Source organism: Atta colombica, unplaced genomic scaffold, assembly GCF_001594045.1.
Source record: "Atta colombica isolate Treedump-2 unplaced genomic scaffold, Acol1.0 scaffold187, whole genome shotgun sequence".
NCBI classification, from domain to species: domain Eukaryota; kingdom Metazoa; phylum Arthropoda; class Insecta; order Hymenoptera; family Formicidae; genus Atta; species Atta colombica.
The window spans coordinates 2,458,944-2,483,043 of NW_017259279.1; the positions used below are offsets into that span (position 1 = coordinate 2,458,944).

Here is a 24,100-nt window from a genome sequence, read left to right on the forward strand (position 1 = left end):
CAAGCCACCAAGTACTGAAGGCCGAACTACCTACGTTCAAAAAAAACGTAAAAAATACGAGAATAGCGATCAAATAACCACCTGTAGCTTGTATATATGTGTGATAAGTGTACGACTTGACGGATCCACTTTCAGACTTTTCTGCCATTGTTAAAGTTCCTATTCAATACAATTAATATAATTTAAAAAAGAAAAATATCAGAGATCTCTAAATCAAAATATACGATTAAATGCGCGTACCTTTGTATAATTTCTCTTTTCCATAATTTTCTTTGTGCGCAGATTTCTTTTGCACTTCTAAATCGTTAATACTTTTTTGTGTTACTTTCATAGATTTAACACTGTGAAAAAATAAAAGATTACTAAATTGCTTTCAAATAATTCAAAAAATACAATGCCGTTAAACGTACGCTGATAAATTATCTTCCGTTGCAATTGTGCTGTTCTTCACCATTGATGCGTATTCCCTATCAAGTCGTAAGAGATCTTCGTGGGTTCCATGCTCTACAATCTTGCCCGCATTCATCATGTAAATTTCATCACAGCGTTTTAAAAACTATAATGAAAAAATTTGGAATATTTTAAAATTTTGACGCCAATATTTCAAAATCACATTGTTAATTAATTTCCTTTGAATTTATTTTTTATATTTTTAGAAAACAATAAAAATATATATAAGAAAAATTCTCATGGATTTTATTATATTATTAACTATGAGGCACATGTGTATTATTAATAAATATTTTGGAATTTTAACATCAATTAAATACATACTTGAACGTTATGTGTCACGAAAAGAACAGATTTGTTTCTAAGAGCTTCAAGGATCAATTTCTCGAATATATATGAACCAACGTATGCATCAACTGCGCTCAAAGGATCATCAAGAAAATAAATATCCCTGAAACAATAAATACAATTGCTATATTCGATTTTTATCCGTTTCTACCAATGTAGATTAATTTTAATCTCGGCTCAATTTTTAGAACTAGAACTAGAAAAAAAAGAATTAGTTGAATCGAGATTAAAATTAAACTGCATTGGTAGAAACAGACATTAGCAGCACAATCAATGTATTTCTTAAAAAGGAAATGATAAAGATTTTACGTACCGATTGGCATAATATGCTCGCGCGAGCGCAACTCTCTGCTTTTGTCCTCCGGATAGATTGATACCTCTCTCACCGATCTCAGTATCATCTCCTCCCGGTAACATATTTAAATCTTCCTTCAGATTGCAAATTGTGATCGTGTGATAATAACGTTTGGCATCAAACTCCTCGCCGAACAAAATATTCTCCTTAAAGGTTCCATTCACAATCCACGCTTGTTGGCTGACATAAGCACAAGTGCCCTCCCTTAAGATGTGTCCCTTTGTTATTTTCAGCTGTCCTAAAGCTGCTAAAAGCAGACTGGACTTGCCGCTGCCTACGTGACCACAAATACCGACCAGCTTTCCTTTAGGTGCTCCGAAATGCACGTCAGTAAGAACTTCAACGTATTTAGCTTCTTGCATCAATTGATTCAAGTTTTCCAGTTCCGGCGGACTGTCTGTGACTGGTAGCGATTTCTTTCTATATAAAAAATAGTTATCGCAATACATCAGAAAGATTATTATAATAAATATTATATAATATATTTACTTTTTCTTGCTGTCGATCAATGCATCTGTTTGAAGCGTCATACTGTCGCAAACGAAGGTACCATTAGCAATGGCAACTGCTTGCGATCTCACAATCGGTTTTGACGCTTGGCAACTGCTTTCATCCAATAGTAATACACTCTATACAAATATTGCTTTGTTAATCAAATTATCTAGTCAATAAATTTTCAAAGAAATGTAAAGCCATTGTTAAAAGCACATTGAACAAATAAATATGTAAAAATGTAACTTTGCAGAAATAAGATAAAGATATGCAATATACATTTTGCGATAATCTAGATATTTCATCCTTCACAGTAGTATGAAATATCCCCAAACGAATAAATTTTTAAAAACAAATTTATACAGTAATATATATATGCTCTTTAAGCTCATCATAATTGACATGATACAGATACAAAAGCAACAAAAGAAGCAAAAATGAAAATGCTGAATAGGCAAGTTTTGTTAGCAAAATGGAAGCTTATTATCATTCGGTTATATCGGAAAATGAAGATGTTAATAGGAAAAGCACGGTTGCGATACAACACATATATATGGTGCAATCTGTGCATTTCTATTAGATATAAACAAGAATAAACCTTTATTCTGCCAAAAGTTATCTTTACTGCGGTGATATTAACTAAGGCCACTTGTAAAAACATGAAAGAGGTACGAATTTGAGCATTGAGTACCGATACGAAAGGAAACACCTGAAAAGTGTAGAATTAAATCGACTGTTATAATCCTCCGTGGCATGGGAACGTTACATCTTCACTCGATATTGTATACAGATGCAATTCGGGTATTTGGCATATTAAAAGAATCGCTAAGAAAACAGCTGTTCGAATGTAACAAGGTGCTTTACAAGGCATGCAGTGTTTGTCCATAATTTACTTTAGTTTTACTAAAAAGCTTATGTTACATTAAAACAACATTGACCTCATGTACGTATTATTATAGGAAGTGTCCGTGCTGTTTTTCGCTAATCTCTATTTGCAAAAATTCTTTATCAAAATATTAATTTATAATGATTGAATATCTTTAATAGACTTTGCAAACTAAAATTCAATGACAATTTAGATTAGAGTTAATTACTTGTATTTTAATATATAATCTCGGTAAAAAAATATATAAAAATAAATTAACGATTCAAACGAAATTAAATTTATTGAACACGGATACTGACTTTCTAATAATAGGTACGGATATCCGACCTCCCATTAAGCTGTACATGAAATCACTTAAAAAACATGGAGACCTTGAATCTTCTAAGAGCTATGAGGGCGCTGATAAAATATCGCGTGGTATCCTTAAGTGACGTGAGTGCCAGTCTAAGTAAATTTCCAAATAATGTGGTCATTGGAAAAGCCTGTAATATAATCCATTGATTGTAAAATTCAGGAGATATTATCTTGCAATTGAGATTGCGAATATTCGTGGAAATTGATTGAACTAACTTCTGAGGGAAAACTTTATCATACCAAAACTTTATCTTACCAAATTGCTTACCTATTGAATGTTATTCGATTTCTCCTGATATACATAAAATTTAGATATTTATGAAAATATATATCTTAAAAATCAGAAATTATATTAAAAGATTATATTTTGTACCTGTGCAGCTGTTAATCCACTGCCCGAAGCAATGTGTGCTAAAAACGTGATGATCGCGGATATAACAGGTATAGCAGGCGTCAAAGAAATACTAAGACTTTGAAAGTACGCAGTCTTATGAAGCCAACTTTCTTCTTTCTTGCGTATAGCTGCAAGAAAATTATTAAATTGCCTATATTTTATACACACAAATTTTTGTAAATGTAAATTTAACAAATTTATATATCTTTCTAATAAAGAATATGTATATTAAAATAAAACTCTATTGCTTTGCCAATAACATTGCTTTTAATAATTTCTGTTCTATATAAAATATAAATTTTCTATTGTATTATTCTCACCGAGAAGTTTTTGGCCAAAATATTTCTCCCAGGCATACATCTTAATCAACTTTATGCATTCGAGAATCTCACTCATGAGTCGCACCCGAGTATCTGTAACGTTTACCGATTTCGAGCGAAAATAGCCAGTCGCACGAGAGATGAAGTACTAAAACAGATATTGCTCTGCTTATCAAAATATGCAGAATGAGCATTTGTAAAAATTTTTCTCTTAGAATTTTGATACAATATCAAAATATTATTAATATCTACAATGACTAAATATCTTTAACAATGAGCTATTTACCTGACACGGATAAAACGAGAGAAAAGCTATCATTCCTACTAGAGCAATGGGATTGAATAGCCACAATATGTAAATTATACCACAACTTATAACTATCGGCCCGCTAATAATCATTGGTCCATAAATAATCACATCAAAAAGTCTTTGACTGTCGTTGCAAAATAAATTGATTATCTGAACACAAGAATCATATATTACTTCATTAAGAGAGCATTTTCTTTGTGTTTCAAGATTTATGGAACAAATTAAATATCTCACTTCTCCTGTACTTTTATTGCCAAGACTATTTAATCTTATAATCTTCTTATACAACAGAGCTGTACAAGCCGACTTCAATCGTAATCCAGTCTTATAGTTCATGTTCCATGTCCAGGTAAAGAAGAAAGCTCGCAAAGAATCGCATACTGTCAGTAGAAAAACCCATTTGATACCATCCCAAAAGTCCTCTTCTGGAGACTCTACGTGTTCCAATATTTTCCTCATTAATATCGTCTAAGTGAAAAAAAATTCTATATTATAATACAAAGATTGAATTTAATAACAATTTAGATATTGTTATAAGAATGATCTTACTGGACTTAGAAATCCAAAAATAAGAGAACATGTCAATAAAAAACATGACATGCAAACTCGTGTGCGTACAAATTTCCACGCAACTGTAGAAAAAGATGCTGCATTCGGGCCATTTTGACTTAGTTCTTGTTGCCAAAGTACATCGAGTCTAAAAAAATAATTCTTAGTTATATTATAACTACAATAAAACTTCGTTTAGCTGAAGTGTCGGAGGACAGTTCTGATACCAGTATTTATTAGTTCCAATAATAGCTGACATTAAGAAAACAAATTGAATGCATCGAGCTCTTATTATCCAAACTATGACGCCATATCTACTGTCTAAATAGAGTGCCAATAAACAGAGTTTTACTTATTTGTTTAGGATACACAATAATATATTAAACTCACCTAAGTGCATTGTACTCGCAGCTATCATATACCGATATGTCCGGTAAGTCCTTTACCGTAAGACCTTTCTTGTATGCTTTCCATAAGTATGGCGTCATCCATGTTATATATACATAAGAAAATAATCCAGCATTATCCGCTGGTGAATTTTCTTTCTTCCTGTAAAATATATTTTCATCATTAAAATAATAATTTTTCCCAACAAATATCAACAAAATAGTAACACAACTTATTAATTTCTCATTCAAGAATGTAACTAATACAACACATGTGTTATATTATTATTAGTTGATTAAGTTATATTGTTGTATCTGATAAAGATCATATACAATACATTTCATTAAATATTTTATTAAATATATATTAAACATTTTTAATTACTACAAAAGATTATCTTGAGACTTCGATTACGTACTGGTTCTGATACCGTATTGGTATCAAATTGCTCAAAGCATTATTGTATTTCTTCATCCCAGATCTGGGGATATATTCCCTAACTTGTTTCGCTGTACTGCCACTTGCCTTTGGTAAAAGAGAATGCTGTTGCTCGGGCTCCAAAGACCTAAGAAAAGATTGAAAGAAATTGGTATATCTTCCAAGTTAATTCATATAACTGAATTCAAATAAAATATTTCATTATTTTTCTCAAGAAGAGAATATGAAAGACAATTTTAAATGACCATATACCTTTCATTACGTTTGTGTTGTACGTTACTTTCAATCCACTTGTCATTATCACCATTGTTGCTTTCTGTGTCTTGTCCCATTCTTACAGAATACTATTATTATTTGACAATTCACTTTAACAAACGTAATGGTACCGGAAGAATCTGAAACTTGAAACTTAAATTCATATCACAATTGCATCTCGAAAAACTAAGTGAGATAAAGATCTCTAATCACCGCAAGGCGTGTCGTGATAAAGCGAAATTACATAAAGCTACAAAATATTATATATATGTTCGGTGAGAATTAAGCTCGTTATTACGTATTTCAAAAAATTGAGGCATAAACAAACTTCTTATACAACTGTGAAAACGCATGACACGACTATAAACATGCCAATCCCTATATAAATTATTCCCACATACTTTCATTCACGCAACCCTTTATACATAAATAAATAATATCCAATACCATTATTACTTACCTCATCGACAGTGTGAGATATCCTCATTTGCGACAAGTAATCACCGGTTACATCGGCGACACTGATAAGAGTACGGTTTAATCTCTCGACATCATTAATGAGTGCGTATTTTTTAAATTTCCGTTCATGCGCGAAGCCGAAGAGTAGAACAGGGAAGGGTAAGGCGCAGTCGTACCGTATATGGCATTTATATAGCATGCACACCTTCTTGTGTGGAATGACTTTAATACCTGCAATAATAATTTAACGTTTAGTAGAATATCATTTCATAAAACATAAATTCGAGTTCTGTTGGCGCACAAAAACAAACCTTACTTGGAGAAGCCTTTTCCCTTCTTTGGAAACTACGAGATCGTGCGTTTTATCTTGTTTACAATATCGAAAATAGAATAAACGTCAAAATTGCTTACCAGTTCACTTTCGATTGATGGGGATATGAATCAACGTACTTTGAACGTGCTCGAAAACTCCGTGCACAGAATGATCTTCTATCAAAGCCGTACGCTTTTGTCTCCTGGAAAAGCGTGGGCAGTCATATCTGGAATCTCAGCTGACCCATGCTTCGTCTTCTGACAGTTCGATTTTCTTCCCGGAGCTTCCGTTTCCAAGTACGATGAACCACTCGTGCATTGTTTACTTAATGAAACGTTTGCGTGTGAGGAAGCGTATGTGAGTGACGTGTCGGCGTATTCATGACTGTATACGGGGTGTCTGAAAAGTTATATTATGTTACAACGTTCGAGTCCATGGAGTTCGCTATTAAATGAATAAATGTTTTGTATTATATATTTTTACAAGAGTTGATATCGAAGATACATCAAGTCTTGTAAAAATATTATAAAAAGTAGATACTTAAATAAATTAATTAAAATACAAAATTATATTTGAATAAATGTATAAAGCAATTAATAAAAGCATAGAAGATACTCAATTTACTTCGTAAATATATGAATGAATTCTGTTTGTATTAGAATAATTAGAATATTCTGGCCCAGAATATTTTAAATAACATGTACAAACAAGATTCATTCATTTTATCCTTGTTTCATTCAACATTCGATGAATAAGGCTAAAATGATACTCGCAGATACTCGAAGTGTTTTCGAAACGCAATTGTTGGAGAAAAAATTTCTCAGAATTTTTATACAAATTGGAACATTTTTTAGAAACACTTGAAAAAGTTTATCTTTTTTTTAGAATTTTTCATATGTCATTTTATTAGAAAGAGAAATTTTAGAATATTTTTTTTCGGAATTCACATGAATAAATGAATGTTTTAGAATTCTAGAAGAAATAGATTTTTTTGACATCTGTGTGAAGTGCTCCAATTTCTATAAAAAATCAGAATTTTCTAAAAAGTTATAAAATTAATCAGAAATTCTAAAATTTGATATAAAAAAATTCCAAGAAAAATTTTCATCAAAATATATTCTTAGATATACCGTTTTTGATAGTTTCTTCTATAAATGAAATGCTGAAGATGTGTGATTCATATCTCAAAACATTATCAAAAATATAAAAATTTCAGATAGTTTCATTATTATGAATATCTGTGTAAAATTTGAGCACAATTCTGATTATTTTGCTGCATAAAACTATTATAAGCTAACATTAGTTTATTTGATTAATTATTTGACTAATACTTTAAACTGATATATAGCTAAAATATTCTTAATAAGTTTTGGATGTGAAATGAGGAATTGACTGGATTTTCAAAGAATTTTATTTAGATTGGATTTTTTTCTCAATTTTGAATGACAATTTTATTTTAAGAATATAATACATGAACTAAGAATATGTATAACAATACAAATATAAATAAATTAGATTTACTCGGCGTAATTCAAAGTCGAACATTCAATTGAAATAATAAGTCTAACTTATTCACGTTCGTATTGTTTCTGGGAATTACGCATTTTACGCACTTCCTCTTCATTGTTTCGAATTTTTTTTTTATTCAAACATGTGCGATAATATAAACCGAAATCAAACCTGCGTTAAGATATACATAACATTGACACTTGCAGCCGGCACACCGACTTGAAGAGAACTGCAGCGTCTCCTTATATAGTTTCGTAACATCTATAAATATCAATGGAAATTATAATTCTTATTCCAAGATTATACGTCATATAGTACATTATCGCGTTGTGGTGAAAGATGAGTGTAAGCGGCTATTATATCTAACTTAGGATCCCGCATGTACAATACATAAGACAATACGAATTTATTGAGGTGTAATCGCGAACTGTAGTTAGTCCGTATTATAATCATATATTTTGCGCTTTACAGCTCATCACTACGTCTCGACGCATATTGACGATTATCATATCTAAGCCTGCATCAAAGCTATTACGATAAGTAATAAGTTTATATTATATAAAATTATAATTCTAATATTTGATATTATCAGAAAATATCATGTACGTCGCCACTAAAAACAAGAAATATTTTTATCGCAGTTAATCTAATTATATGGCTAAACCAAACTCTAAAATTATATTCTTTTCATTCAATAATAATTCTCCAAGAAATTTTCGCCTTGTATTTTATTTCGACGACGTACGATTATCTGTTGACATTGCGCTCAGTTTAAACGAAGAAAAAAAAAAAAAGTTATCAAAGGGGAACTTTCCACCTTTACTCATTCATAGCAAAAATTAAATTATATGTTCTATGTAAATTACATATTTTATATATGTTTATAACATACTTTATGTTATAAACGAATAAGCGAGAGTACTTATACTACTATTGATTTGGCTTACGATTAACATATAATTCAAGACTATATATGAAAAAAAAAATAAAATAAAATAAAATAAAATAAAATCTATTCATATTGCATCAATGTGATTTAGAAGTGGGTCTTTTCCATCGATCACTTTGATTCTTTTGAACGTTTAGCGTTAGAAACGCATTGCCCGATCTCAAAAACTATTATAATTGCTGCCGCCCAACTGCGAGTTGAAAGTTCTGTTGTTTGGAGAGTATCCTTGCCTGAAGTTGTTACTTAAGCCTGTATATAAAGAAATCTATATGTACGTATACATAAACATAGTAAATAATATGTCAATATTATGTCAATGTGATATAATAAACGCGAGAAGAACATTTGCTTGTAATTTAAGTGTTAAAAATTATAAAACTGTTTTCAAATTATGTAATAGGAAAAAATATATATAAAATTCAATTTATAATAATTGTAAGAGATTATTAGATATATTTTCAAAATATCTTAAGTACAATTTTTTTATTTTATCTTGTTATGTTTTCAGATATTTTTTGGTATGATCTAACAATTTTATCTCTATAGAAATTGTTAATATGACAAAGACTCGTAAGAAATTATTTTATATATTTTAAAAATATATTTTAGAGAATAACAATAATTTAGAGTTTTAATTTAAACAGTTTTTATCTTCTGTAGCGTGTTTTTGGAAATTTTCCATATGATCCAGAATTACCTCCACAGAAATTGCCAATGCCACTTAGTGACATGTTACTTGATCCGCTGGATGAATTCATGAATAGCTCAATGTATCTGTGCGACATGTGGCTTTTATCCTATAATAAAATGTGAAGAAGTTAAAATTATATTATCTTAAAATTACATAATCGTGTGTGTGTGTGTGTGTGTGTGTGCGCGCGCGCGCGCGTGTGTGTGTGAGGTGTGTGTGTGTGTGTGTGTGTGTGTGTGTGTGTGTGTGTGTATAAAATCATACATAATCGTATATTATAATCATATATACTGTTTAAATGATTTCTGAAGTTGACTTCGATTAAAGAAATAAAAAATGTACACACAAACCTTGCACATTGCTTTCAAAGCTTCTTCATGAGTCGCGAATTCTACATCAGCTTCTCCCGATGGACGACCACCATTCTCAAGAATAATGCGAACATTTACCGGTTCAATTGGTCTAAAGAACTGCAAAATAAGACCAACCATCCAAAATGTTATATTATTGAATATTAGGAAAGAATTTTTGAAAAATAGAATTTTATCATTATTAAATAGAATCTTATCAGTTATGAGAATTACATCAGCTATGTCTTGTTCTGTCGCTTTGAACGGCAGTCCTCGCATATGGATACTATACACGCCAGAATTACCGCCCCAGGAGTCATTGTTGCCTCTGTAATTGCCACCCTTCATGTCCATGCTGCCACGCATTCCCATATTGCCGCCACGAGATCCATAATTGTTCCCACTTCCCCATGGACCGTTATCAAAGTCTAAAGATTACACAGTTTACGATAAAGCTGAAAATAGACTAGAAGCTCTAAGGAAGTAAAATATAAGACATGTAAATACATACGTAATGAATTAGTACGTGAATTGTATATTAAGTCTCTATTACGGTATTGTCCTGCACGATTGTCTTCGTACTTCGATAGATGAAAGGAATCACCTCTATTTCTGGATCCTCTGCCATTGTTGCTAAAACGATTCATCCCACCGAAGCGGTCACCACGAGTATACGGCGCGGGCCTCTGATTGAAGCCGCCCATAGGACCACCGCGCATTTTCGGTCCGATACTAGCGCGTACCTCGGATAAGCTGCTTCGGAAGATCTCGATATATCTGTTAACGATTGAAGATATACGCGTTAGAAATGCACAGAGCGATACGTTAGCAAATAATCATTATTATTATTATTATTATTATTATTATTATTATTATTATATTATTACTCTCACCATACAAATGCCACCAAATTGAAAATTCGACAAAACTTAACGATACGGATTTAATTCGAGATATCACAAATGGTGAGAGACAAGAAAAACAAAAACAGTGATACACATTATTTTTTAGAAACAGAAAAAGTGTAAAGAGGAGCCATTCCTGCACAGCAGTAGCGAGAGATTAATTATTTACTGTCTGACGTTTACAATAAAAAGAAAAAAAAAGGAGGAAACTTGTCTGGCAGTTTGGCATTGAAGTTGAGTTTACAAGTGTGACAGAACAATTATATTCATACTAAACCTCCGCAATTTTTTATTAAACCTGCGAAGAGACCCTCCCACGATGAAATTCCTTCCCGACGTATCTACGTCACACGTACCCCACAAGCCCATGCGACGCCGACGATCTTCGGGTAAGCTACGCTCACGATTGCACCCTTTTGCAGATGAACGAGCATTTTGGTTGACGTAGATTATCAATTTAACATACGCTGACATAAAAAAAAATGTCCTAGTGTAATAATAAAGCGATTTGAAGTTTACTAAATAGTTTTTTTTTTATTTTAAAATTTATAAGAAGATTTGATTTTGAATTTACAAGACAGTTTAATCTTGAAGTTTAACGTTCATCTGCAATTATGGGCGTCGCCTAGACGTTGTCGTATTGGATCGATGGTTATATCTCTCCACCTCTCTCCCTCTCTCTTTCTCTCTGTAGCACCCACCGAGCTTTGGCATGCCCTACCCATTTCCCATGGGATTTGGTGATGATGGTAAGGGGCTATCTCCCGCCCCCCAACACCCACCCATAAATATAAATAGTTGGGTCCACAGTACTTTCGCTTACGTACGACTATTTAGTTGTAATTGTGTTTTGAGAGAGGCAGTTTCTTTATGTCAAATAAGAAAAATTTTCTAAATGTGATCCTCTTTCGACACAAAAAAAATTCATTTATAACTTTAAAAAACTTAAATTATTTATCTCGACACAGCAAGATGCGGGATTTTCTCAAATTAGCTTATGTTAAAAATTTTCAAAACGATACACATGTACTGAATAGAGCTTAATAATAATAGTACAAATATAATGGTTCCTCCATTTTCGTTCTCGCGCGGAAAATCCTCCTCAGAGAAAGATAAAGAAGCTGCATCCGTATCGTAGAATTCGTTCCCACTATTTACTAAACGAAATGTATATACCTACATGTACTACGATCATTAATATAAATGATATGGAAAAGTCATAAGTATACCCAAACCCAGCTATACCATCTCAGTGCCCCACCTGTGTCCTATCTTTTCCTTGTGTTTCTGCAGAGCGCGCTCCGCAACATCTTTGTTAACAAATTGAACGTAAGCCTCCCCAGTACTGCGGCCCGTGTAGTCTGTCGGTAGTGATATCCCGTTCGGAAGAATCTCCAACCCTGACCCACACATAATCAAACATCGATATTGTAGCTTATAGGCACCCATTAGGAAAAAGATGTTATGGTCAAGTTTATTAAAACCCTTATAAAAGAAGCAAAACTTTTAAGGACTCTAAAATTGCGCACATATGTGCGCATTCTTTTTCTTTCTTTCTTCTTTCTCTTCGTGATTCTCCTTATACAGATATAAGACATTAAATTGCCACGTCCGAAAACCAAAGTTAAGAATTAAGCTCGATCAAGTCGCGCAATGAAAATATTTTCGTTCGTACAAATTATAAAAATCATAAATCTGCGACACATTCGTACAACTCAGCGAAATCTTAAATCTTAACTAAGGCTAATCGTCGATATCAGAACACAGAGACATCGTTCTTCAGATGGAATTTAATTTCATCCAATTTAATTTAGATAGATGCGTTTGAGCCATTATCTCATTACTTTTAATAGCTAATTTTAGATTAAGCAACTAATATTGTTAGAAAGCAATTGTTACAGCTTACTTGCTTACTATAAAACTCATTGATGCAAGATAGTAATTTTAGTAATTTAATTGTTAAAGCCATCGAAAGTATTCCGTCACTGCGTTCCTGAGACAAATGTTGAATTTCATTTATTCATTTTTATCTTATGAAAAAGGAAGTATAAAAATATAAAAAAGCTATATATTTGAAAAAGATGAATAGGTGTCTGTTTTCCAAGGATTAAATAAAATCTCAATGACATTTGATATCAATTAAAAAGCATTGATACTGGATACTTTGGATTGTTACATGCTAAGTACCTGAGAAGAATTGTGCAATTTCCTCTTTCGAACAACCAAACGGTAGGCCGCGCAATCTCACGCAACCATCGTCCATTGCGTTCTCCAAATTTAGACCGCTCCTCTTCACAACCCATTCCATTTCGCCGCGTTTTGCTTTAAAAACTGAAACAGCAACATTATACATTTAGATCCAATGAGGAAGTAAAGGTAAAATCATATTAAAGACTCTTACAATAATTGAAAACTGTTTTTTTTATTAAATATAACCATTACATGTTAAAAGAAATTATAAAATTAACCTTCGATATAACGATGGCCCATGTGATCTCTATCTCTTTTGCAAGCCTTCTCAATATCTTCTGGAGTATCCATTTCCACATAGGCTTCGCCACTAGGGCGTCCCTCACGGGATGTAGTCATGTGAACTCCATTCTTGCCATTTGAAATCGAACAGTCGCCAAAGAATTTCATAATCTCATCCACAGTGGTGGACCATGGCAGTCCACGCACCTTAACGACATATCCCTCCTCCTCATGATCTCCACTACCACTCGACATGATTCTAATCTAATGCAATCTCTCCTTATAAATAATATCTGCAAATACAAAGATGGAATATTTTACAATCAATTTAGCTCAAAGTAAATGTAACAATATAGTAGAGAACACTTTAGGATTGGTTAGAGTTGGATATTTCAAATAATATAATTACAGTGTACAGAAAAATTATAATAGTGAATTCAATTGGACACACTAATGCACACTTAATGCATATTAAAGTCTTTATAGACAAATAATGTATACTTAATATAAATATAAAATACTTATATAATATAATACTTATATAATATAAATATACTTAAATATAAAGATTAAACTGTAAAATCTTCAATATTTTGTGTTATTTGATAAAATACATATATATATTTTAAATACATAGATTACATTCAGTATTTACTGAACGCTCAGTGAAGAAACGAAAAAATATGTTTATTGTAATATTCATAAGTTTATTGTAATATTCTAGAGTATCTTATCTGTTAGATAATATTTAATATTATATTTCTTAGTGACTAATTACTGTTTAATAATTTAATTCTTAATATCGTGAACATTCATTAAGCAATATGAGTGACATAAAATTGCACTCATATTGTTCACCTGGAAAAATAATAAATAGTAATAAGTAAAAAATATAATATTAAAGCTTACCTATAATAGATAATTATTCTATATTATGAATATTATAATAAACATATTAATTCCTTTCTTACTCATTGAATGCTCAGTGCCCAGTCTGTAATACTAAATGCACTCACATTTTTTCAAATTTATTAATTCAAAGTTGTATTTTATTTTAATACACTGAGATTAGTATGACTTTAATATGCTATTGACTTGATATCAAACTTGAGTATATAAGACTTAATTATATTACTTGAATTATATTACTTGAATACCAGCAATTTCGCAATTCTTCCAAATTAGATTCACATTACATGTCGAAACATGCACTTTTCACAATTTAAAACATCTTGGAAATTATTTTGCAAGAAACATACACAAAACAATAACAAAAAGAGAGAGAAGAAAAACAAAAACCAGAATATATCAACAATTTTCGTCAACTGTTTTCACAGGCTGAATATTGACAGATAAATTGACGAAAAGAACACGATAAGATTAAAAGAGAACATAAAAGTGAATAATTTCTGATCGCAAAATAATCATTCATTAGACTACGGTGTTCACTTTTAATCAACTCACAAGTAAAAATATACGTGAAAATCATGAAGAATTTAACTGACACTAAACGTTGGGTGTTGTAACGACGACATACTTAGATCAGTTTTTTATTCCTATAGTAAATTGTTTTAGTCAAATATCAACTATATACCAATTTTATTTTTAAGTTCCAAACATAAGTATTAGTTCAATTATAAAAAAAGACCTAACAGATATTTGATGAAACATCTCGCGGAGGAATGCCATTACTGTTGGGAGAAGCAATGGCATTCGACAAGATTCATGATACCGACTCGCCCAACTTACCGCCGCCTGGGGCGTTGAAATACTGCTTTTCCCGTTCTCGAGCACAAAGTTAGGTAATTAGAGAAATCTGCTCGAATTTACAATATTATCTTTGAAATCGTTCGTTGAATACTACATACAAACGATCAACACAACCGAAGTAGAAATACTTGTAAGTATCGAAACCGAAGATTCGTGAACAAAATGGCGAACGATGACGACGCGTTCGACAAAACGATCGATGCAAGTCGTGTTTCTTGCGTTCAATTTCTAGAATGAGTCCAAAACTCGACTTCCATCAACTCTAGTATCTTTTATCCTTGTTCAGTGAACAAGGGTAGAATGATATTTGATATGACAGAGTTGAGTTTTGGAACGCAGCCAGAAGCGCGCTCAGGATCACTTTACACTGATTAGCTTAATCGACCAATCGCATTTATCATTTCATTTAACGGCAGATGCGATTGGCCATTCCAATGGACTAATCGACATTTCGTAAAGTGAATCCTAAACGCTAAAGTCTCATTATTTAATGAAAAATCGAACTGCATGTATAGTCTTTCCATTAAATTACGTGTTTTAGGGCCGGTTGTTTCACCTTTTGGTAAATTTTACCTGTTAGATAAATCTGACAATCTGCGCGTGTGATTGGGTAATCTTGCTATTTACTCAACAGATAAAATTTACCAAAAGGTGGAACAACCGGGTCTTAGCGTTTACCGTAATACTCGGAATACTCGGTATTCTAAAAGCTCTCTATTAATGCATTTGCAATGGCTGCGTTTAGAGGATTCAACAGTTGAGTGAACGCTTGCTGTTATTAATGTATTCTTTTAGATTATCCAATCAGCATTTTAGATCTGAAAGAATACATCAATAGCAGCAAGTGTTCATTCAATTGTTAAGCCCGCTGATCGCAACCATTGATATACCTAAGGTTTGTTCGCGTCATAAGCTCTAACATGCTCCTACGACAGGTTCTCTTCACATGAGATTTGTTGGCGTCGCATGTTTCAACATGCTCCCTTCAGCTTTTACTTACTCCAATGCGTTGATTAGAATGAGTAGGAACTATAGCAGAAGTGGGGGCATGCGACGCGAATAACCTTCTGTATCTTCAAACAAAATGAAAATTACAAAAGCGAGCAAATTTATTAGGTTGATCAATGAAATAATTAGTATTCTAGTATATTCGATCACTTTTACAATTTTCATCTCATTTCAAGATATAAAATCGATCCCCTGGGGTGCATTCAAATTAACTCTGTCAACTTCGAGTATCCTTTATTTAACATTCGGTGACCAACAAAGATGAAATGATACTCGGAGTTGACAGAATTGAATTTTGGAACGCAATCTTGGATGCTCTATTGAATACATTGTAGCCAACGTAACGAATCTCCGTACCGCCGTGATTCTTGCCAGATCGATCGCGCAACGTCCCGCAGTTTGAAAAAGAGAGAAAGGAACTAAGGAAGGGAGAAGAGAATAAGCACGAGAGAAACCGGACAATTTAGTGGACTGACGACGACACAGCGAGTGGCTTGAATTGTGTGGACGGCAATTCGTCTCCCCGGTACAGCTGCGTTTACAGAACAAGGAAAGCGAGTAGCATTGTGAGGAGGCGATCGCACGCGCGACTCGCGAGTGTGGCGGCCGGCTGGCTGGCACGTTCTCGTCGTCGTCGTCGTTGTCATCGTCATCGTATCATACTCGCACAGTCCGTCGTCCGTTGTCGTCCAGTCAGTTGTCTCGTTACACGTCTATTTGAGCAAGGACGCAGCGGACCTGAGTGGACCACGCGACCGAGCGGAACGGGCGAGAGCGGACCCAACGAGCGGAGCGACTCGGCCACAGCTACGAGCCCATCACGATGAGTTTTCTATTGTGAGTCTCCTCTTCTTCGCCTCCGCGACTTTCTCCTCTCCGTCGCCGTCGAATCGAGTTGAGTCGAATTAAATCGCCGCCCTCCGATCGATACATCCTCATACTTCCTACAAGGACGAGACAGAACGAAGCCACAAGAAAAATCCTAATCTTATTCACCTCCTTTTGTGACAGCTGACGATTTATTTTTATTTTTCTTTAGGAAAGATTCTGCTTTGTTTCTTATTCTATTCCAGGATGTCCTGTTTTCTCTTTTTTTTTTCTTTCATATCTTAATCTTAACAGTTAATCTTTACAGTCAAATTTATTGTTCTCCTGACGAAGTTGATGAGGATGAGATCAATTTTGATGTTGTCTACCGATGGATCGATCGAGAGTAAAAATAGCGCGCCTATCGTGCGGGAGATTCTTCCCTTAGTGCGTCTTCCCGCGGGACTTACAATGTTTCTCGAATGTCAGGATTATCGCTCGACGCGGCGTAATCTATGAATCATCCGTCTCAGTGGCCGCGCCTTGTGCTCCTCGTCATCGAGAATGCCACGATGTTGACGTTCTCGGAGTCACTTTGACATTCGTGATAAATAACGCAGTCGCTTTCTACATGTGCGTAATCACGATCAGCTGAGCGTTGTGATCGAGCAGGGTTCCTTTTCTTCAAACTATGATTTCTTTACGTTTTTTGCATTTGTAAAGGAAAATATATTTAGATTTTTTTTTTGTCTAGAAAAAAAGCTTGACCAGAGAAAGTGTATAGACACTATAGATTGTAGAGATATAGATAAAGAGGGAGAGAAAAAGAGAAAGAAGGAGAGAGGGAGATAACGTTTGCACTTTCCTACCTGCCTCTTGTTGTTCATTTAAGTGTAAGCGGGTTTTTGGAGAGAGAGGAAAGAGAAAAAGATTTGCCGAATGTAGGAAAATATTAAATCCAATAAGAGGTTTAATGAAAAATTATTTTTGTACATATTTACATCATTTTTTTATTCCAAAAGTGACACAATAAAAAAATGATTTATTTTTTTTTACCATAAATGAAAATTACTCCGTCGATCATCAAAAGTAATTTAACTTCACGGTCTGTCCATTAAATAGCACTTCTATTATTTTTAAAATTTTCAAAGAAATAATATTAAGAAATTAAGAAATTAAGAAATAATATTAATTGATGTAAGTAAATGTCGGTTTTCCATATTATAAAATGGTGATTTTCCTTTTTTAATATATTCTACTATATTTTCAAAAGTTAGCGATGCGATTATATTATTTAAAGGAGCAAAGTTTCAGCTTTAAAAATCTATGTTTTTTGCAATATGATTTTTAATGGAGTTATGAGCAACCAAAATCAAAATGCTCCTTTTAATCCGTGAATAACTCAGGAACAAAAGATTGTAAGAACATTATTAAAAAACGATTTTGAGAAAATTTCAATTTTTACGATAGTAAAAAATTTTCTCAATTTTTTTTGGATACCTACAAAATGACAAGAAAATTTTTCATTTTTTTCAGCTAATAGTTTTCTAATATATATAAAAATTACCAAATTTACACCAATTCAAAATATATATATAATGAGTTTTTGAAAGTAAAGTTTTCAAGCTTAAAATTTTTTTTAAATTTAAATTTTGTTCATTTTTTAATGAAGCTACAGCTGCTCTTAATAATAATACAAAAAAACATCATTTTATTCATCATTCTAATCCCTTCTATCAGAGTAATACATTTTGAATTGTGTCATTTTTATAAATAAAAAGGAATCTTCTGCAGAGAACATGTAGAATTAATACAGTTTGAAAAAGAAATTCTTCCATTTTGAATTATTTTAGTTTATGAAGATAAATTGAATAAATTATTAATGATATTTTTAATCATTTTTGATGAATTATTTTGGATTTGTTAATAATTTTGTAAGATACCAAAATCATCACAATTCAAATAAGATAATTTTTTTGAAGTTATAAAATGAAAATGACAAAAATGAAGGTTATACTTATTATAGAAAAAAAATTTCTGGATCTTATTTATTTTTCGATTTATATTAGTAATAATAGAATTGATATAGAAATGAATCATATTTATTATTGAAAGAAAAATGTATATTTTATTCATTAATTTATATATTTATTATATTCTTAAATAAAGAATTTTTAAAACTAAAAATTATTTAGCACATCAGTTTCGCCTCAAATATTGTGGCATCGTACGTTATAATATCGGATAAAGATTTATTTTACTTTTATCTTACTAAACATAAGAATATATAACATTTACGTGTCACTCTTCAAGACAATAAGGCTGCTTTCCTTTTAGGAGACAATCGACACAAGTATTTTATCTTTGTTATTCATTGAATGCCAAGAAGAACGACGTTTATATCGACTGTATTTCTTAAAAGGAAAGCAACTTAAGTCAATCTTATTTAATTCGATGGAAGAATTGTTGACTCTAATTTTAATATTGTTTAATTTTTGTATTGCACAAAATTGCGATAAGAAATAATATTAAATTAAATAAATAAAATTAAATACGTTAAGAAGTATATACAAAAAGAAAGATATCATATAAATACTAGATTTATTATTACGGATAAACAATCAGAGTTAACTGTCGACTTGTTATTGATAAGATCTAAAACTGGCAGACTAAAAAACTGAACAAAAGAGGAAAAATATTGTTTATCTTTTTATCAAAAAAGGTGTTATATTTTTTACCGATATTATTTGATTAGTCCATTATTTTCTGTTAAATTGAAAAATCGTTTTCCCTCTTTTTTGAAAAATTTTATTTTTTTAGTTATCACTTTTGAAATAAAGAAACGATATATATCTTCATTGAACATTTGAGCTTCAACTAAACATTTCAGGAGTATAAAAGACTGCAGCTGAATGGAGAATTTATTCTTATTATTATTAAAGAAATGCACTCTTTGATAAATCAGAAAATAAAATTATTGGAAAAAATTATAAAAAATTAAAATAATATAACGGACTCTTAGAATCACATATTATATACATTCATCTCTATATTTTAATTAAATGTTAATGTTTGCCATTTTTTAATCTTATCAGTAATACAAGTGTTATTAATAAGTATTGGCAGTCAGCTGATTGACATTGATTTATCTATAATGATAAATAACTTATTTATATGACATCTTTTTTCTTGCTTTATACCTCAGATTTTTAAGCGAAGATATGCAATTAGAATTGTATAGTAAATATCGAACTAAAATATTAAAATAATAACTCTGAATTTCATAATAAGAAACAGAAATCACAGATCTTTTAATATCTGTCCTTTTTTCTTTCAAGTGGGAGTAGGTCTTCCAAGACTTTTAAACCAAAGAAAAACATCCCGGAGGGTACTCATCAATATGATCTAATGAAACATGCCGCTGCTACATTAGGCTCCGGTAATCTACGATTGGCAGTAATGCTTCCTGAAGGAGAGGATTTGAACGAATGGGTCGCTGTTAATAGTAAGTTGAACATTATATCTTTATATCAATCAGATCTAAACATCTGTCTTTTTCTTTTAGCTGTTGATTTTTTCAATCAAATCAACATGTTATACGGGACTATCACAGAATTCTGTACAGAGGAGAGTTGTCCCATCATGTCGGCCGGACCAAAGTATGAATATCACTGGGCCGATGGTCACACGGTGAAAAAACCTATCAAATGCTCAGCACCCAAATACATAGATTACTTAATGACCTGGGTGCAGGATCAATTGGACGACGAGACTCTATTTCCATCCAAAATCGGTGATTATATAATTATCTTTACGTGTTTTCTTTTTCGTCGATCATTCCGAACAGAAAACTAATTCTCGATTATTTTCTCAATATTGCAGGAGTTCCTTTCCCCAAGAATTTCTTATCTATTGCAAAAACTATTCTGAAGCGGTTATTTAGAGTATATGCTCACATCTATCATCAGCATTTTAGTGAAGTTGTACAGCTCGGTGAAGAGGCGCATTTAAATACGTCGTTCAAACATTTCATATTTTTTGTTCAGGTATGCAATCATATCTTGCAAAAAGTTAATTAAATCAAAAGACTAAATTGATAACAAAAAATGATAAAATTTCACGATATAGTAACACATGTATACTACATTCAAATACGAATGAGACAAATCAATGGTTGATAGACGGTTTTTTACACTGAATGATGACAGATAGAGATGTCTGCTCACGTATTGTATAGTTGTGACCTCATGGCAACTATTTTCGTCATTGCAATGTTGGGATAAATAGTACCAAGTGCACTGTGCCTTCAATAATGTCTCTTCTCTGAACTGTGCATGCAATTTACGCTAAATTTCAACAATTTTAACATTTTTATTTGTAAGAATTGATCGTATGAACTTGAATAACTCATTGTGGAATGACTTGGTATCATTTGTTCGGACATTGATAACAACGACTACAAAAACAATTGCACGAGACTATAACTATATAGAGCATGATCAGTCAACCACATCTATTATTCGGTGTAAATACGTCTACCAACATCGATTTGTATCAAAACAAAAAAAGTTTTATTCGTATCTAAATCATCCTTATGTATATAAAATCAAATAATTAGATTATAATTATATATATAATTATAACTTAATTATTTGATTTTATTCCTGATATTCAATATATAATATCGCATTGTAGGAATTTAATTTGATCGAGAGAAGAGAATTGGCACCTTTGCAAGAGCTAATAGAGAAACTGACAGCGAAAGACGCACGATGAGTCCGTCTATTGTCTACGAGCCACTCGTCCTCTCGAAACTTTTCCAAAGAATCTCTCAACCATGCTATCTTCGCTAACCCGCACATATAATTACATTATTTAAACTGATCTATTAATCGCTAACTCCACGATCTGCCTCTGTTTCAAAGAATTGGCGGCAAAAATTGTCGCCGCTTCAGAAACAAGCGATTGACGCAAGAAAATACCTATAGTGTTCGCTGTGAAACTTCATTCTTCTCTGACGGCGCATAGATATATTCTGTATACTCACTATGTGCACACATATAAAAAGAGAGAGAAAAAAATTTATCGAGTGGATAAAGATAACAAGACGGAAGTTATGAGACGGCGCGTTCGACTTTGTGACTGTTTTCTCCAAACGTTCTTCAAGCACGTTTCAATCGTAATTTATTAATTGCACTGCTGATACACAAAGGAGAGATAAGTACGAAGTGCATATTTCGAGGAAAAAATGAATTTGAAAATTCTAGGTACACGCGTCTCTGTTTCACAAACAAATAAAATTAATCGTAATGCTCATGGGTATTCTGCAATTTCGTTATTATTATCTGCTGTTCTATTGTCGGATGTAAAAATATTGTCTATTATATAACTGTAGAAATTACTGATGCTTCGTATGGCTATGTACAAATGCGATGGCATATCGTGAATTTCGTATGGTTATTTTTACGTTTAGAGATAGTTTTATAAACAACAATTTTCTATCATTTCTCGAATTAGTATCCCATGTTTCTTATCGAGAAATTACACATTGTTGGTATAATAACACATACACGCGCGCACGCACCCCCCCCCCCACACACACACACACACATATGTATGTATAGTGCCGTTAAAAAGGAAAGACAAGTTAACGCGCAATGCTATCGCATTATTATGTAACGACTACTTTAAGATATCGTCCTATTAAGCGCTTATAGACTTATTTATATGATTAGGGTTTTTGTACGCGTTTTATCCCTGTAGAAAGTGATATTTCCTGCTTCAGATGTTTTTCAGATACTGATAGTTAAATCATCTACATCGTCTTACTGCAATTTCTCATATAATTCTATCCAGTTATTAATTTTCGATTTGTATGAATTAATGTTATCGACAAAAAACTATCACATGTCTTCTGTGTGAACGTTGTGATTGATGTAACGTAATATTTCACTGGCGTTTATCTTCGTCGATCTTCGTCTAATTAAATTTATGCTGCATTAATGAATGGCAGCACTTTAATCGTCCACAAAGTTCGAATTCGCAACGTCCGAATATTTTGTTTTAAGTCAATACTTAATAGTGATTATATCTCGGATTAAAAGTCGCGAATTGTAAATGTTGAGTATTCTTAACAATTGATCAACAGCGCCGACAGTTATCGCTATTTATATATGATGATTCGTCAATAGCTCGAATGTAGTTCAAGTAATTCGTTGTTTCTTTCAACATGTTACACGTACGATAATAATGAAATCTTTAGAAAATTCCAAAGTGCTAAAAAAAAAAGTTTTAAAAAAAGGGTAACATATTTTTTTCATTGCAGTAGACATTAAGAATTCAATCGCGTGAACCTCGTATATATGTATACGTATATACATATTGCATTATACATATATATATATATATATATATATACATATAGACGTATTTTATTATAACGACATAAGATAGTGATTGACGGCAGCGAAATAAGGTGATAACGCCGTGGAACGAAGATACGCGCGTATATACGATGAATGTAGACATAAATGATGATAGTAATAGTAATATTGTATTCGGTACTTAAGGAAAGATAGTAAGACGCAGTGAGAGTGAGAGCAAAAAAAACTCGCCTTACCTGCGTTCTTCAGAGATGGTTACAATTAGCATCCATTCGTGATTGCGATGGACGATAGTCGCCTATTAGAGAACTACTTCATTCGTTCTCGACAACTCAACCGACTACAAATGACTATTTTTGATCTTATACGCGTTTATACGAGTATTAGTGATTCTCTCGACGCCAACCTGCAACTGCTATCCATTCGTGATGTTTAGACGCTTACCTTAGCGACGTTCCCGATCGGAGAACACGCCTCTTTTCCTTTTCTCTTGAGCGACTTTCCGCGGCGCGAGTGCCTCAAACGCGACACTGTCCGACACGGTCGTGCGAAAAAAAAATTGATATTCTGTGAACATGTTTGAAATTATTTTAAAATGTTACGCGCGCGAAAGATTAGCAAAAGATTAAAACTTTGCGCCGAAAGAACTGACGAGGATAAGTTTTCCTCGAGTATTCGCAAGTTCTGTAACTTTTATAGATCTCTATTAGATATAAAGAAAGTAAGTTTTCGAGGAAATTTTCGAATTCTTAGCTGAACATCTCGAGGGAGAAAGGCGCTTGTCTTTGTTCCTCATCTTCGGCTCTTTTAGCGTTAAAATTACGTATGCTAAGTAATCTGTTGAGAATGAACGGACGCAACGCGAGATTTCTAGAGGCTGGTTCGGTGGTCCTGATAATCTGATCAGTTGAATTGTGAATACGAATGATAAATGATAACTCGATCG

General features: G+C 32.5%; 3 protein-coding genes across 6 annotated transcripts in view; 1 reads left to right on the forward strand and 2 right to left on the reverse strand.

Moving 5' to 3' along the window:
- Positions 1 to 6,700, reverse strand: part of LOC108686602 (sodium leak channel non-selective protein) — a 20,207-nt gene extending 13,507 nt beyond the window's left edge. Inside the window, exons 1-18 of the mRNA XM_018192000.1 lie at positions 6,409 to 6,700; positions 5,999 to 6,228; positions 5,536 to 5,684; positions 5,264 to 5,410; positions 4,849 to 5,007; positions 4,459 to 4,606; positions 4,144 to 4,377; positions 3,886 to 4,059; positions 3,600 to 3,747; positions 3,259 to 3,407; positions 2,903 to 3,013; positions 2,244 to 2,354; positions 1,643 to 1,782; positions 1,112 to 1,573; positions 775 to 901; positions 411 to 556; positions 241 to 341; positions 3 to 159 (exon numbers count right to left, since the gene is read on the reverse strand). Of these exons, the coding sequence (XP_018047489.1) occupies positions 3 to 159; positions 241 to 341; positions 411 to 556; positions 775 to 901; positions 1,112 to 1,573; positions 1,643 to 1,782; positions 2,244 to 2,354; positions 2,903 to 3,013; positions 3,259 to 3,407; positions 3,600 to 3,747; positions 3,886 to 4,059; positions 4,144 to 4,377; positions 4,459 to 4,606; positions 4,849 to 5,007; positions 5,264 to 5,410; positions 5,536 to 5,615 (2,594 nt within the window). The 5' untranslated portion in view covers positions 5,616 to 5,684; positions 5,999 to 6,228; positions 6,409 to 6,700. The remainder of the gene's footprint in view (positions 1 to 2; positions 160 to 240; positions 342 to 410; positions 557 to 774; positions 902 to 1,111; positions 1,574 to 1,642; positions 1,783 to 2,243; positions 2,355 to 2,902; positions 3,014 to 3,258; positions 3,408 to 3,599; positions 3,748 to 3,885; positions 4,060 to 4,143; positions 4,378 to 4,458; positions 4,607 to 4,848; positions 5,008 to 5,263; positions 5,411 to 5,535; positions 5,685 to 5,998; positions 6,229 to 6,408) is intronic.
- A 2,139-nt stretch (positions 6,701 to 8,839) lies between these two features.
- Positions 8,840 to 15,168, reverse strand: LOC108686556 (heterogeneous nuclear ribonucleoprotein H2). Of its 3 annotated transcripts, none has more exons than XM_018191921.1 (9): positions 14,936 to 15,168; positions 13,183 to 13,479; positions 12,902 to 13,045; positions 11,976 to 12,114; positions 10,414 to 10,586; positions 10,044 to 10,237; positions 9,810 to 9,929; positions 9,466 to 9,565; positions 8,929 to 9,017 (listed from the first exon to the last, which is right to left on the reverse strand). In XM_018191921.1, the coding sequence occupies exons 2-9, from the start codon at positions 13,439 to 13,441 to the stop codon at positions 8,929 to 8,931; spliced, it is 1,218 nt and encodes a 405-aa protein (XP_018047410.1). In that variant the 5' UTR covers positions 13,442 to 13,479; positions 14,936 to 15,168. The 3 variants fall into 3 exon arrangements, with proteins under 3 accessions (XP_018047409.1, XP_018047410.1, XP_018047408.1); XM_018191919.1 differs by having other exon boundaries at positions 10,321 to 10,586; XM_018191920.1 differs by lacking the exon at positions 14,936 to 15,168 and having other exon boundaries at positions 8,840 to 9,017; positions 10,321 to 10,586; positions 13,183 to 13,441.
- Positions 15,169 to 16,398: 1,230 nt separating this feature from the next.
- Positions 16,399 to 22,060, forward strand: LOC108686551 (MOB kinase activator-like 1). Of its 2 annotated transcripts, XM_018191914.1 has the most exons (5): positions 16,399 to 16,801; positions 20,110 to 20,276; positions 20,337 to 20,564; positions 20,654 to 20,817; positions 21,467 to 22,060. In XM_018191914.1, exons 1-5 carry the CDS (start codon positions 16,788 to 16,790, stop codon positions 21,545 to 21,547), a joined length of 654 nt encoding a protein of 217 aa, XP_018047403.1. In that variant the 5' UTR covers positions 16,399 to 16,787; the 3' UTR covers positions 21,548 to 22,060. The 2 variants fall into 2 exon arrangements, with proteins under 2 accessions (XP_018047403.1, XP_018047402.1); XM_018191913.1 differs by having other exon boundaries at positions 20,110 to 20,564.
- Positions 22,061 to 24,100: the final 2,040 nt, after the last annotated feature.